This window comes from Macrotis lagotis, chromosome 8 (assembly GCF_037893015.1).
Source record: "Macrotis lagotis isolate mMagLag1 chromosome 8, bilby.v1.9.chrom.fasta, whole genome shotgun sequence".
Taxonomy (NCBI): Eukaryota; Metazoa; Chordata; class Mammalia; order Peramelemorphia; family Peramelidae; genus Macrotis; species Macrotis lagotis.
Window position 1 is genome coordinate 98,592,307 of NC_133665.1, and position 15,344 is coordinate 98,607,650.

Genomic DNA, 15,344 nt, shown 5'->3' on the forward strand with positions numbered 1-15,344 from the left:
TGATCCTGAAGCTATGAATAGGATTGAGATAGATGAAGACTAGGATCAGAAAATAATATAAGCTGATATTTGTAAGAGGAGTAGACAGAATGATGGTGAGTTTTCTCACCTGGCTTAACCAAAAGTTTCAAGGCACAGAACAAAGCTGGAATTCAGTAAAAATTGTGTGTGGTAATCAGGTTGGAAAGAGAGGTGAGTCCAAATTGGAGTCTTGAGTATTAAATAAAGGAGTTTTGGTTTCATTGTATGGATAGTGAGGGGAAGGGAAACTGTCCTAAAAATCTTAATAGAGATGACTTATTTTCAACTGAGAAAGTGTGTGACATCTGTTGGATAAAACTAAGTAAAGAATATGTGTTCTGAATACTGTTGTAAATGATTGGAAGACTGCCTTAGCTAAGAAGATAAAGGACACAGATTGTGAATTGTTCAGTGGAGGAAGGCGGATAATCAAAAGTCCATAAGAAATTCATAAATGGGATTGGTGAGAACATAGCAGGGAGGTGGGATAGGGTGACCTTGGTGACAGTGTCATTGTTTTGCCCATGTCCTATATGATTCTTGCACGAGAAAGATGCTGATTTTTTCCTCACAATACCAGGTGATCAGAGGTAGTGTGATGTAGTAGAGACAAAGAACCTTGATGTAGAGTTAGACCTAGTTTTATTTCTGTTCTTTTATACTGTCATTATAATCAAGCCACTTGAATTTCCTACTCCTCAGTGTTCTCATCTGTAAAATGCAAAAATTAGATTATTCAGAGGTCCTGAACCTGTGAACTTAAAAAAAAATTTTTAGAACCATTTCATTATACTTTTATTTGTAATCCTTTGTATTTTAATTATGCCTTTAGAAACATTATTCTCTGAAGAAGTCTTTACCTGGTTTCCCAAGCGCATTCCATTATATAGAAACAAAAAGCAAAGAATACTTGACTCAGTGAATCAGTAAGATCCCCTTGTGCTATACTGTAACCCTATTAGATGGAAAATGTAGGGACTGAGTATAACAAAGGAAAACTTGCATTATCACAACTTCCTTAAAAATTCTTATACCTGAGCAGTCAGTAGCTGGTCCTTTAGGGATTTAGCTAGTAAAAGTCAGTCTTAGTAAATATACTGTAGATTAGCTTCAAATCAGAAAGAAACTAATACCTTATCTTCTCATAATTATGGTGAACAAAGAAGACATAATTGCAGTATGTACATAGAATCACCTCCTGTATAACCGTAAGGGCTTTGTTAGAGGAATGTAGCCAGAGGATGAGAATGAACAGTTTTGAAAAGAATGATCAAATATATAAGTATATAAAATCATGCTGTAAATCATTAATAATAGAAATATAAATTGAAACAATGCAGAGGTTTCTTTGCCTGCCTAGCAAATTGACAGAGATGGGGGGGGGGGACTGTTGAGGTTAGGTAGGTTTGGTGAAACCCAGGAACTTTAAAGATCCTGTTGGAAAACAATTTGGAATTTTGAAAGAAAAAATGAATAAAATGTTCATTCCTTTTGACCCAGGAATTCCACTCCTGCCCAGATACTCCAAATGTGTCAAAGATAAAAATCCAAAAAATATCAACATATTCTTAGTGGAACTTTTTTTGATAGCAAAGAATGCAAAACAAAATAGATTCTCGTAGATTGTGGAATGGCTGCAAAAATGATCATATGGTCAGAGAATAGAACCAAAAGGGACCTTAGAGGTCATTGAGCCCTATATCCTTGATTTTATCAATGAGCATATTAAAGGCCAGAGAAGAAGTACCTGGGTCATAACTCAGGCTCAGAGCTAGACCTCCAAGCTCCACTCCCTATATATGCACTTTTCCACTGCATCACTGATTATATTGCATGTTAAGAATTGATGAATATGGTAAATTCAGGAAGTTTTTTGTTTTTTTTTTAATGAGCTCATGTTTAGCAAAATAAATAGTACCAGTTCATAAAGACAGACAATAACAGTAATGCAAATGAAAAGAACACTCAAATTGAACTAAACTCTTGGTAATTATAATAACTAATCTTGGTCCTGAAGATGATAATGAATGCTAGTTTGCTTTTCTTGGCATAGAAAACTTGGCATAGTCAGAGAACTACTGGGCCATAGTTTCATAGAATTCTCAGTTTCAGTCATAGTTTCAATTATTTTGCTTGTTTTCCTTTGGTAATAAAATAGGTCTCAGTTCTGAGGGTAAAGTTATATCTCAAGATGATTATGATATATTGATGTATTGATGGAGGAAAAATGGCCCTAATTGAGAGGCAGCATTTTTTTAGTGGAAAGAGGACTGAATTTGGAGTCAGGAGAGCCTTGGGGTTTGATCTTTCCTCCAGATACTTAGTAACTGGAAGTGATTGTAGGTGAGTCACTTAACCCTCTCTGAAATTTAGTTTAATCATTTGTAAAAATGGATGAAAATACATGTACCACTTTCTCATTGTGCATATATTGAGTGTCTTCGGTTGTGTTGTTAGGGTAAAGAGAGGACTTTTGTGTTCCTTATGATATTATTAGAGTTTTAACAGTCTTAGATGTGATCCCTGTCTTTCTGATGCTTACAGTTGTATTCTAAAAGATTAGAGACCCAGTTAACTTGGTAGAGAATATAGAAATATTGTCAACAGTGATAGGATAGAAGAACAAAGACACTATTATTAAGGGGAATTGGGAAAGACTTCTTGGTGAAGGTTGGGATCAGGAGAAATTCCCTCTGTATTCTCATTTTGATTCTTTTATCTATACAGCTCCTACTCTTCTCCTTATTAAGTAATTGTTGAATTTCACAAGTTAAATAGGGATGTTTTGGGGCACATTTGTCCAGTCCCAAATTCTGATATCTTTTTGGTGATTAGTTCCACTCTCTTCCTATTCACCTCCCTTCTACCTCCTTTTTAGGTCAAGACTTACAGTTTTTCCAAATTCAGTGCCCTAGATAAACAGCAGATTTATGATTAATTATTGAGTTGTAGGCAAAGACAAGTTAATTAGCCAAAACTTCTTTAGCAAGAAGCTTGAATTTATTCATTAGAAAGAATGAATGCTAAGCAGTAAAATTCATATTTGCTATGTTTGTTCTCTTTTTAAGAGGGGTTATGTTGATATAAGCAAAGATATCAAGTATTATAGGTCTTTTCAAATATTTCTGGGTCTTCAGCTAGGTTGTGACAGCTTCTTTTGCAAGTTTCATCACAATAGCCTAAAGTATGGCTGGTGTTAGTGGGCAGATTTGAAATTCTAATCGATTTGTTTTACTAATTCATCTGGATTTGCTATCTGATGGAAATTAGCATGGTTTTGTTGTGGTAGTTGTCTTTTGGCTATAGAAGTTAAAATTCAGTTCTTCAGTGGTTCCATCAATAATGGGTATATTCTGTTTGCTGTAAAGGACCATAATTCTTTAAATAAGCAGATTTCATAAGTATCTTTACAAAAAAAAAATGATTGCCTCATGGCCTCCCTAGTATTGAGTCTTTTAAAACTTAGACTGACCTTTGAATGATAGACTTAGACTTTCTCCTTTTGGAGGGAACATATGTGGTCTTTAAGATTTTTAGGGTTGCATCTATGAAATCATAAAACATAAGAGGAGGGCTTATGTCTTTCCAATTATTATCAGAGCTTCCTGGCATTCTTAAGCCTGGTCCTAAGAATTCCATAACTGTCCCTATCCAGTAGTTTGAAACACTAAGGAAGTTACAGAGCTATGATGCTTCTCTGTGTGACAATATTTTCTTTATAGTTCTTGACAAGGTTGTATCCTAAGGTGCCCTTTCAAATATTATCATAGGGGTTGGAATAATTAACCTTATTTAACCAGGCCCTAGAACTAATGATTAGAATTTTGGCTGTTTTGATTTTTATGATCTAATGAGTGCATCTTCCTAGGTTTGTGATACATTTTTTGTTAGAAAGTAAACAACCCTCTAAATATAAGAGGAATTAAGGCAATTTACTGAAGAGGTGTTATTTGCAAATGGGTAATCAATTCAATGAAATAATGGGACCATAACCACCTTCTAATTGCCCCAAAGAATTGGATAATATGGAATTTAAACCTTATGAGATCCTTTCAATCCTATGCCGTTCTCTGCTTTTTTTAATCCCTTACCCTCTTGTCTTTACCTTCTTTTTTCTTACCAAAACTCATCCCTGCTTCCTGCTATCTTACAACCACATATTATGCTATCCCAACTCAAAGAGGACCTTACTGATTTTTTTTTTCCCTCTCTCGCAGGCAGAATTTTGTGTATCCAGGCATGAGCTTGCACATATACTCTCACACACTCTCCTATCTTCTCTTCCATCTCAGAATTCCTTGGCATCTCCCACTCTTTCTCTAGTTTCAAATCTCCTGTTACCTTGTCAAGACAACACCTATTTGAGCACTCAAACTCATCCCTCTACTTACTTTTCCAAGCAGGTTGAATACTCAATTATCCCTCCTTTTGCAATCTTTAATGCTTTCTATCAACTAGTTTCTTCCCTACTACTTTAAAACATGCCCAAATCTCCCTGTGCTCAAAAAAAAAGTCTTCCCTAGACTGAACCATAATTTTTTTTCTCTTATCTAAACATCTTTTAAGAGTTGTCTTCACTTGATATTTGCACTTTCTCCTCTTCCCTTTGTAGTCTGACTTCCATCTTTTATCAGACAACTAGAATTACTCAGTTCAAGTCACCAATTATCTCTGGTGGTCTTTTCTCAACCTTAATCCTTTTGAACCTGTCTAGTACATTGAAATAATTGACCCTGCATATTCTTTCCTTTTTGGATTTTCATGACATTACTTTTCAAGTCATCCTTCTCCCTGTCTTATTGTTTGTGCCAAAACTTCTTACTCCTATCATCACATCTCTCACATCTTATACTTTTCCCCACCCATATACTATTAGCTTATTTTACTTAGACTCTTTTTACCTCTTGCCTAGATTACTGCAACAAGCTCTTTAGTAATCTCTCCACCTCAAGCCTTTGATTCCTCCTGATCACCATCCATTTTGCTGCCAAAATCATTTTCCTTAAGCTCAGACATGACCGTGACCCCCCCTCCCCACCCCCGTTAAGTCAACTTCAGCAACTTCCTGTTGCCTTTGATTAAAAAAACTGGACGTTACTCCCATTCCTGTACACCGTGTCTCTGTTCCTTGCTCAGAACACACCAGTCTTTGTACTTACTGCCTAGTGTGTCTCAGAGTCTCTCCCCCTCACTTCTTCCTCATGGGTCCTTTCTTTCCATGAAGTTCAGGCTCCCCATCTCCTCCATTCCCACTAGTAGTGGCCTGACTCTCAGTTTACCTTGTCCTTAACTGCTTTATGTATCTGTGTCCCTTATAAATAGGGAATGTTTCATCCTATGTCCTTGGACATCCAGCAAAATACAATCAACCTAGGATTGATTCATTACCTAGGTGAAAAGCCTTGAGGCCAGCAAGATCTGGTCCTCAGGCCTAAGTCTTTCCAAACATGCCTTTCCCAGAAAAAGCCTTCTTTTCCTGTCCCATTCCATTGATTTATATTGCCTTCAATTCTGTTTTTCTCTGTGCCTGTCCTTTAGCAGAAATGTTATGTTCAGCAGTCCAGGTCGGGTCTCTGGTGGATCGATTCTTAGTGTTTCTTTACCCAAGAAATCTGTTGCTCCCTATGCTTTGGGATGGAACTGAGATGGGCTTTGGGAGAATCTGAATCAATGATTAGGCAGAACCTTCATCTCTCCCATACACACTGTTGGCCATGAATGAGCTATGGCATCAGTCTCTTGATTTGTTCAAATTGGGGTTAACTTTACTGCCGATAAAACCAAAAGGCTCTGCAGTTTACACTGTATAGCACTTGAGTCTTTGGTTATTTTGGGGGGGTTCTCTTTGAGATTGATTCTAAGGTATTTTGAGCAACAGTATGTTGGCTTCTCTTTTCAAAATTTGTGTGAGCTTACTAAATGTGTGATAGCTGGTGAGGCACCCCTGGATCCTTACCTGTAGAATAGGGATATTAATACTTGTACTCATAGCCCTGTGGGGAACATGTCTTGTAAACCATAGAGCTCTGAATAAATGTGGGCTTTTCTTATTGTTTGAGCACTTGAGTCAGATACCCATTTCACTTCATTTTCTTTGTCATTGCTTAGCTTTGTGAAGAAGGTGTTTGCTGACTTAAAGTACTAGAGAAAGCACTTATTTCTAGTCTTAAAATTTAGGGAGATAAACCAGTGCTCAGTCTATCTTTTCAGAACATATTGGAGTTTAAATTGTTGAAAAATCAGCTTGTAGTCCCTTCTCCCATCTCATCCTCCTGTGTTTTACAGACATATCATATATATATATCGGTGACATCCTATCATTGATATACACTGGTTGTATGACCCTTATCCTCTCTGAGTGCTCCAGCCAACTCTCCAATCAATCAACAAGCATCCATTGTTTGCCCAAAAAACAATGTTACAGAGAAAGTATTATCCTTCGTTGGAAGGTGGTATTTCCTATACCAATAAAAGCACATTAAATTCTTAATAAATACTTGATTTGTTTCTAACCTTGTATTTTGTATTTGCTTACATAAGAACATTTCTTCCCCAGTTACTCCATTTGAATTAATTCTGATTCAGTCATGAGGTCTACTACATCTGTTGTTTCTGTTATGTTTCCTTCTTGATAGATTCTATCACATGGGAATGGCTTCAGAGAAGGATTTGAAGGATGAAGATGGGATTTTCAGTGCTCAGCATAGTAAGGGCTTAATAAATGTTATTTAAGGACCAATAGCTAGAAGAGGCTTTTCTCATACTTGATTGTGAAAAATGATGAATTTTTCAGTCACATCAATTCATAGATATTGCTGATAGAATCATAAAATCCTTGAGTTGGAATGGACTTAAGTGACCATCTAATTTAATCCCCAATAAGTGATATCCAAGTTTTTGTTCAAAGTATTCTGATGAGAAATTATACTACTTCCTGAAGCAACCCATTCTCTTTTCAGAAATATCTAATTCTGGCTACCAGGAAGTATTGTCTTTTTTTAAAGCCTGATTTTGCCTTTTTGCAACTTCTGCTAACTGCTTCTAGCCCTGGGAGGTGAAACAAAATACATTAATATGATCACTTTTTTTTTTAAGAATTTTAAAATTTTTCCCAGTTACATGTAAAAACCTTTTTCAACATTAATTTCTTAAAATTTTTGAGTTTCAAACCCATTGTGTCCCTTTCTTCCTTCCCCAATCCCTGAAATTGTAAACAGTCTGATAGGTTATACATGTGTAATCATGTAAAACATTTCTTATTAGTTATTTGATGGAAGAAAAGTCAAACCAAAAATAAAAAAGAATAAAGAAAGTGAAAAATAATATAATTCATTCTGTATTGACTCCATCTGTTCTTTCTCTGGTACTTAGCATTTTTCATCATGAGTCCTTTGGGATTGTCTTTGATCATTGTCATCCTGAGAATCAATTATTCAAAATTGTTCATAGAACAATATTGTTATTACTGTGTTTTATAGTGTTCTACTAATTCTCCTCACTTTACTCTGCATCAGTTCTTAGAAATCGTTCCATGTTTTTCTGAAATCATTCTGCTTACTATTTCTTATAGAACAATGGTATTTTTAAAACTTATTTATGTTCCGATTACATGCAAAGATAGTTTTCAACATACAATCATATGCAAGTTGATTAGTTCCACATTTTCCTACTACCTTCCCTTCCCACATTCCTTCCCCATGACAGTAAACACTCCAATATGGGTTGTACATTTAAAATCGCATTTGACTATTCCCAGTCAAGCTGAGAAAGAGGAACCAAAACTATTGGGGGGGGGCATGAGAAAGAAAGAAAAATATAAAAGACGTTTTTAAAAAGCAAGCATAGTATACCATGCTCTGCATTCAGAATCCATAGTTTTTTCCTCTGGATGTGGATGGCATTTTCTATAACACATCTCTCAAGATTCTCCATGTGTTCATTTCTCACTCATCCACTTTCCACAATGTGGAATTAACTCCTCTCATTCCTAAATTTCTTGGTGGGATTCACAAAACACTTCTCCCAGTGCTACCTTCACTAAGCTAGCAGCATCCACAAGTTGCCATTTGGCAGCCCAAGTCCATACGGCAGTTTGTTGATCTAGCACTTCTCTCTGAAATCTCAGGGTTTAAAGCGACATCTACTTTTGGTTCACAGCAGCTCCTTTACCAAAAAGGAGCTCAGGTAATCAGAGTCATTTTATGGTTGTAAACTGAGATTTACAGATTGACTTGTTGTATGGTCTACTTAATCAGGACTTGATTTAGGGTTCATCTTTATTCTTCTTTCCAATCAACAGTAATTCATTTTCTCTTCCACTCTTGCCATCATTGAACAAAACCTACCTCCAGATACCTATCATGAAGCAAAACAGATTTTCCAATCCAAAAGTGCATGTCACTTTTCCCCTTAGTGATTCCATTCCTAATCATTTTTCTTTTACTTGGTTTTTTTTTTTTTTTGGCTCCTGTTTGAATGATTTTGTTGTAAAATTCATTTCCTCCAAATTAGAAGCAGTGCACCTCCAACTAATGGCTTAAGCTGAAGATCATCTTGAACCCAAACCTGGAAGCCAGGATTTTTCCCCTTTTGGATATGGCCTATCTCACTAAAACTCATTCTATTTCCTATTTCAGAAATATTTCTTTGGAAGAGGGATAGAAAGGGTCTCTCTTACACCTTTACTCCCTCACCTTCATCACTTGCTGCTTCATTTACATCATGTAACCTGCTATGGCTAGTTACTTAAATCATGAAAAAGTTAATTGTTGAGAATCATTATTATAAGAATTAGAAGATAATGAGGGATTGTTCTATGTGAAAAAGAGGTATGTATATGCTTTTGACATTTTGTTTTTCATCCTGCTCAGGTCTTAAAATGTTGAAATGAAAAAAAAATGCTTCACTTGGGGCTACTGAATCATCCCAAAGTCTACTGAAACCTGTATTTTTTTTTTTTTTTTTTGACAGATGTACCAAAAGATTTGAAAAAGAATTGGTTTGGGGCAGCTAGGTTGCACAGTAGATAGAGTACTGGCCCTGGAGTCAGAAGGACCTTGGTTCAAATCTGACCTCAGACACTTATTAGCTGTGTGATTCTGGGCAAGTCATTTAACCACAATTTCCTGTCTCCCTCCCCCCAAAAAGAAAGAAAGAGAATAGGGTTGCCTTCCATGGTGTTGACCTTAAAAAAAAAAATGAAATTTTCCTAAACTACTTTCTGTGCATGTGTATTTGTACATTTGACCCAAATACTATAATTAGTATTTACTTTTATTTGTCTCAAAACTTTTCCTTTCATTTGAGATTTGATAAGCAAGTTCATATTGATCTTGTTTATACCTTTCATGATTTTTAACAACATCAATCAAATTCTTGCATAACTTGGTCTTCCCTGAAGAACCTTGTTTTGTTTAGTACACCTTGCTCTTTTGTGGACCATCTCTGTCCTGTCTCTGCCCCTGTACCACTCATTTCAGTGTCTTTAGATGATGCAAAATAAGGGAAGTGGGTGATTATCACTACTTTAGAAATTAGTCCTAATTAGTCTGAATTTGTCTTTGAATTCAGATTGAATGCTTGTCAGTAATAGAGTATGTTTTTTCAGTGCTTCTGCCTGAAACTTTTAACACTTGTATAAACTATTTATTAGTTCCAATTAGATGTTGAAGAAGCAAAAATAAAAATGCTACAGTTCTTATCCCATAGAATTTATATTCTATTGAGGGTTGGGGGAATAATAACATAAACATGGTTAAATATTGTAGATAAGTATCAGTGCAAGGAACATGTTAAAAGGAATGCAGGAGCAAAGAAGTTTTAAAACAGTCACCATGGGGATGCTAAGAGACTTGAGGAAGAATGAAGGGATTGTAACCTTGCACTGAGGGCCTTTTGAAATTAGATAACAAATTTGTGGTGAAGCCAGTCAGGCCAGTGGTGTGACTTCATCGGTCACTCTTCAGCAGCGTGACTAGCCATAGAGAAAGAGGATGGTAGGGATGCTCTGGTTTGGGATGTGACACGATTTGAGGGGGGCTTGGACCAAGGGTACCTCTCTTTCAAAATTCATTTGTAAGGCTTTCCAAATTTTTTTTGTTTTGTTACTTATTTTATTGACATCAGAACATTATCTCCAGTCAGTAGACTTCAAAAAAAAAAAAACCCAGTGTCTCTTTTCAGATTGTCACAGAATGTATAGAGGATTTATATAGGTTAATAGAAAGAATAAGATAATGCCTAGAAGTTTGTTTAATGATTTAAAAATCATTTTTCTTGTTTACTAATATTAGGTGTCTGTCATCCAGTGGTCAGATTAGAATTCTTTTTAAAAAAATTTTTTTTAAGATTAGAATTCTTAATTCAAAAATTGATATTGTTTTAACTGGAAAGGGATCTATTAATTGTGAGGTGGAATGGGAAGAGCCCTGCACAGAATACAGTGTCCTTTCTCCAGTGCCTAGCAGTATTTTTTGAGTTGAATCAATGAAAACCTAATGTTCTAGTCCTCCCTCTGCTAATTGGCCATATGACCTTGAAGAGAAAATTATTTGCCTTTCTAGGCCTCTCCATTTATGAAGTAATTTAATCTAGATAAATCATAAGGCCTTTCTAGGCCTAAAATTATATGATGCTTTTTTTTCCTTTCTTTTTTTTAAAGGACCCAAAAAAGGTTTGTGATTGCTGTGATAAGCAGAAGGTAAGGGGGAGAGAGAGAGAAATCCATGCAAGGATAAGCTATAGGGGTATGAGAAGTAGTTTTGGGGATCATGCTCCCCCAGGGTGCATTATGCCCCCTACTTCATTCCCCACTCAACTAGTTTAGGACTAACTTCATTTGGGAGTTTGAGTGAAGGTCTCTTTTTCTTCTGAGGCTATTTCCAGCTGAAAAGAAGACCTGAGAGTTGTTTCTACCTAGCAGGTCCCATTTGAGGGAGAATTGGGGATACATCCAAGAATCTAAGTGGGCCTAGCTTCCAGGTTTGAGTTCAGGATGATTTTCAATTTAAGCCACCATTTTGAGGTACACTACCTCTAATTTGAAGGAAATAAATTTTACAACAAAGTTATTCAAACGGGGAGCTGAAAAAACATGTAAAAGAAAAGTGATGAGGAATAGAATCACTAAGGAGAAAAACTAGGAGCCCCACTTATGAAGACCCACCTATGGGAGGGACCTGGGGAACGATTACAGTACAGGTAAATATATGGAATATAAATCATACTTCATGATTCCAAGAAAAATTGGGGCCAGTTGGTAATTGAATCAATGTATCTACCATCCTGGAGCATTTCCCCAATCCAGGTCTTTTTATTATGTAGCAGAACACAAGAAGGACCTGATATGTTTGCTCTCTTTTCTGTTTCACTACCTGCTCTCTTTGTGAGGATTTGCCATAAAAGGAAAAGCTGGGACCTGACTATAACATCAAAATAGTCTTTAAGTTAATGTTTTTAGAGCAAGATAACCTTTAGTTTAAAAAACATTATTTTAGTTTAGTTTCATGCTAGATTGTTGTTGATTTTTGTCCTTCGTTCTGACAGCTGAGAGATGATGCCATGACAGCAAGTGAATTGGATTTAAATGAGGCAGGGCTCTGCAGAGTCACTAGCCTCACTTTCTCCTCCAGAGCCACCTGGGTCCAGATCTAGATCAGAATATCTGGAGCTGGCCTTGGATGCATTGGGAGTCCTTGACCTTTTTTTTTTATTTTAGGGTTTTTGGGGGGTTTTTTTTGCAAGGCAAATGGGGTTAAGTGGCTTGCCCAAGACCACACAGCTAGGTAATTATTAAGTGTCTGAGACGGGATTTGAACCCAGGTACTCCTGATCTAAGGCCGGTGCTTTATCCACTACGCCACCTAGCTGCCCTCCTTGACCTTTTTAAGTTAAGATCTTGCCCTGGTCAGTTTGGTTGAGACAATGCCCATCCAGTGATTTAAACTGTGTAAGAGAGAAGAAGCCAAGAATGACCATTCACTAAAAAAAACAATTTTTATAAAAACACCTTTTAAAATGGGAGTTTTAGGATTATTTATGAAGTTCATCACAGCAGTAACACAGGAATGGATTAGATTTCAGAGGAAAGAAAATGTTGAGAGAGAAGCTTCAGTAACCAAATGACTCAATGTGTTCAGTATTAATGTATACATTAAGCTATGCTCTAAGCATTTTTTCTTGAACACAATAGGACTCATATTTTAAGATTAGAAACATTTTGGTGAAGGGGATGAACCAGTTTATACCTTGTTTAAATAATACTAATTATTAAGTTAGTCTTTTCCCTTATTTTGATCTTTCTGTAGCTTCTTATTTTACACAGTTCTTCTCTCTAGGGCTAAGCAGGACATATTTATTCACTTTCATGTCATTAACATCTGTCTTCACTATGTCTTTTCTTCAGTTGAGGCTCATATGGTGTCTATTTCCTCCCTGTTGAGCCAGTGCTAGCTAAGTTCCGTGTCCATTAGAGAACTTATTGGTCACTGTGACTAAAAAAATAAAATAATCTGTCACCCAGCCTGTGTGGTCAGGTTTGTGGTCCCTACTCAAGCCATTGGTTGTGTCCGATCAATAAGATCTTTGAGAATCCACCTTCTTCTCCTCTCTTGCTATAAGAAGGCCTGTGTATTAATGTCCTGCCACTGGTAACCTAATTCCTTCTTCCATTTTGGATGACCGTAAAGTGGACCTTGTCTTTAAGGAGCTTTTACCATTATAATGCACAACTAGGTGTTGCTTACTACAGTTAAGCTCTTCCCATGGGTACTAGATAAAGGTTCAAGGAGAAACTGAGAGAAGGGTTGGGTGAATAGTTGATGGTTGAGACTCCATGCTGTTACAGTTCTGACTCCATATTGATCTTGGAGAAGGCTCAGGTGGACGGGAGGAATTCCTCAAGCTTTAAAGAGCTAAGCTGGGTTCTCTATCATTGTACCATCCCAAGTAATGAATACCCTGTCATATAAATAGCAAAAAAGTTCTTAGGACTTAATCCTAATATAGAGATGTTTTTTTCAAGAAATTCAGGGTGTCTTCTTCACAAGGGTTCTGTTAAGCATGTCTTAGGGTGCTTTGTTCTTTGGCATGGGCTTCCTGCTGATGTTTTTTTTTTTGTTTGTTTGTTTGGTTTTTATGAGTTTCGATGCCCCTTTTGGGAATCTAGGTCACTTCTAGAACTGGGACAGGTTAATTTTACATCCTACTGTGAAATAGTGATTTTATAAGACTGGATATTGGATGAACGACTGGCTTCCCTCCCATCTCTTTAATAGCTTTCACTCTAGAAGATAGGTTTTAATAGAAGAAGTTTTTGTCCCTTGTGTATCATGGAGCCAGCCGTTTGGTGGTAAACTTTCCTTTTGGCCTCCAGGGAAGGGGAACCAAACAGCAAGGGCCACTTCCATCAATTGGCCATTTGTGTAAAACCCAGTCAGGTTATATTCTCCCCCTTTGGAAAGGCGCGCTCATCTCCGGTATCTAAAACCACCTCCCTTCACAATGGGAAGAACGCAAAGTCTTCTCAGCTTTAGCAGCAGAATCCCTTTGGTTTTTCAGAACAAAATGTTAGTGGTCTGCCTTTATTGCACCTCAAACCACAATTCAGCAGAGAAATAGGTTAAAAAGGCATTTGTTTAAGCTTAATTTTTTTCCCCTTTGGAACAGTCAAACCAGATGAAGTTCAACCCTCGGCAAATTTGAATGGAAATGACATCACAGCTCCTCCAAATAAGGAGCTCCCTCCAAGCCCAGAGAAGAAAACAAAGGTATGTATAAAAATTTTCTGATGTATTCTTGTTCTACAGCTTTTTTTTCTTTTTCAGTATATAATATTTTCTTTTGCTATTCAGACAGATTTAAGTTCTGTTTTCTGAAGTTCTGAGGTGAGTTTTGGGGAAGTTTCTTTAAAAGAGCCACAAAAGTTGATATCATTGAAATTTTTAAAAAGCCTAGGGTACTCTCCTTTTCTAGAACCTTTATCTTTCCATTTTTTATTCTCATTACTCTTAAGTTTCTTTTGAAACACTCAGAAGATGTTGATCTTATTCTTTAGGAAGAGAAATGCCTATTTTTAGAGTATTTTGAAAGGATTCAGCTGACCTTAGGTAATCAAAATTGGGTATAGTCATTAAAAAGTTTAAAAACTTTAATAGGCACATTGGCACAATCATTGCATGGATAAATTTAATATTTTTCATTAGTAGCATCATTGCCAGCTAAAGGATATAGTTTTGAAATTGAATCCAAAATGTGACTTTTAGTAAATTTAAAGTATCAACTTTGGAAATCCTAAAATCTTTGCTAAATTTATCATATCCCAAGATACCTTTCCCATTTTCTTACCTGTATTGTAGTTTAACTCTATTTCATTTATTGAATTCAGAAAACAGACTGCTAATTTTCATTTTGCTCTAGGCATCATTTCCTAAAATGTCCTCATTGCTTGCAATTTAATTTTGAAATATGCTCTTTATGCTTTTTAAAAAAATTTTGTTTTTGTTCTTCTGTATGTGTGTGCGTGTATATCATTGGATGATTTTCTTAAAACAAAAAACAAAAAAACAAAATAAACCAACGATCCTAAAGCCATCAACCACTACTCCGTCTGCAAAGACTGCTACACCGAAAACTAAATCAGTGCCCACTCCCACCCCAAAGCGTCCAGTTTCCACCACTACTGGTGGTCCAAGCAAAAAGCCCATGAGCCCTGCTCCAGGCCTAGCGCCAGCTGCCCCACCCAAACGACCTTCCACCGCCACTGCTGCTGCCCGGTCTTCTTTAATCTCAAGAGATGGAAAACCAAAGGTAAGTGATCACCCAAGCACTTGATATGGGGAAGTCCTTCAGTCAGACTTTTTCAAGTTTTTTAGGAACACCAGAGTGGTAATTAGAGAAAGAGGCCATCTATGTTGTTGTGTTTAGAGATAGAAGGTTTTCCAAAAATATGTGTTTTTCAGTCAGTTTGGAGGCAATTTAGAGCAACCATCAAACTCTGAGATATCTTTCTGGTCTTTGTCCTACTTTGAACTTTTCATGGTCTGTATAAGCTTTGATGGTGAAAGCACTTGCAGGACATTCACTGACCAGCTAAATTATGACTTGACCTTAGAATCATCTGTTCTCTCAAATACATGTTCTCACTTGGTGCTAGCTTTACATTTCATGATTTCATTCACTGTTACTTAACTCTTAAATATTCACCTTTTGCATTGGCCATATTTTAAACTAGTAAATAAAAGGGCATTGCTCTCAGTACTTTCTATTGTCCTTTATTTTCAAAAATTTAGGGAGCTCTAACAAAGTATGAACAATAAAAAGAAAGA

The 15,344-nt window shown here is 36.5% G+C and overlaps 1 protein-coding gene across 9 annotated transcripts in view; it reads left to right on the top strand.

Moving 5' to 3' along the window:
• MAP4 (microtubule associated protein 4) overlaps positions 1–15,344 on the top strand; it is a 223,737-nt gene that overhangs the window by 184,519 nt on the left and 23,874 nt on the right. For all 9 annotated transcript variants that reach the window (XM_074197700.1, XM_074197696.1, XM_074197701.1 and 6 more), the window contains 2 exons: positions 13,687–13,787; positions 14,608–14,826. In XM_074197700.1, coding sequence (XP_074053801.1) covers positions 13,687–13,787; positions 14,608–14,826 — 320 coding nt within the window. The remainder of the gene's footprint in view (positions 1–13,686; positions 13,788–14,607; positions 14,827–15,344) is intronic.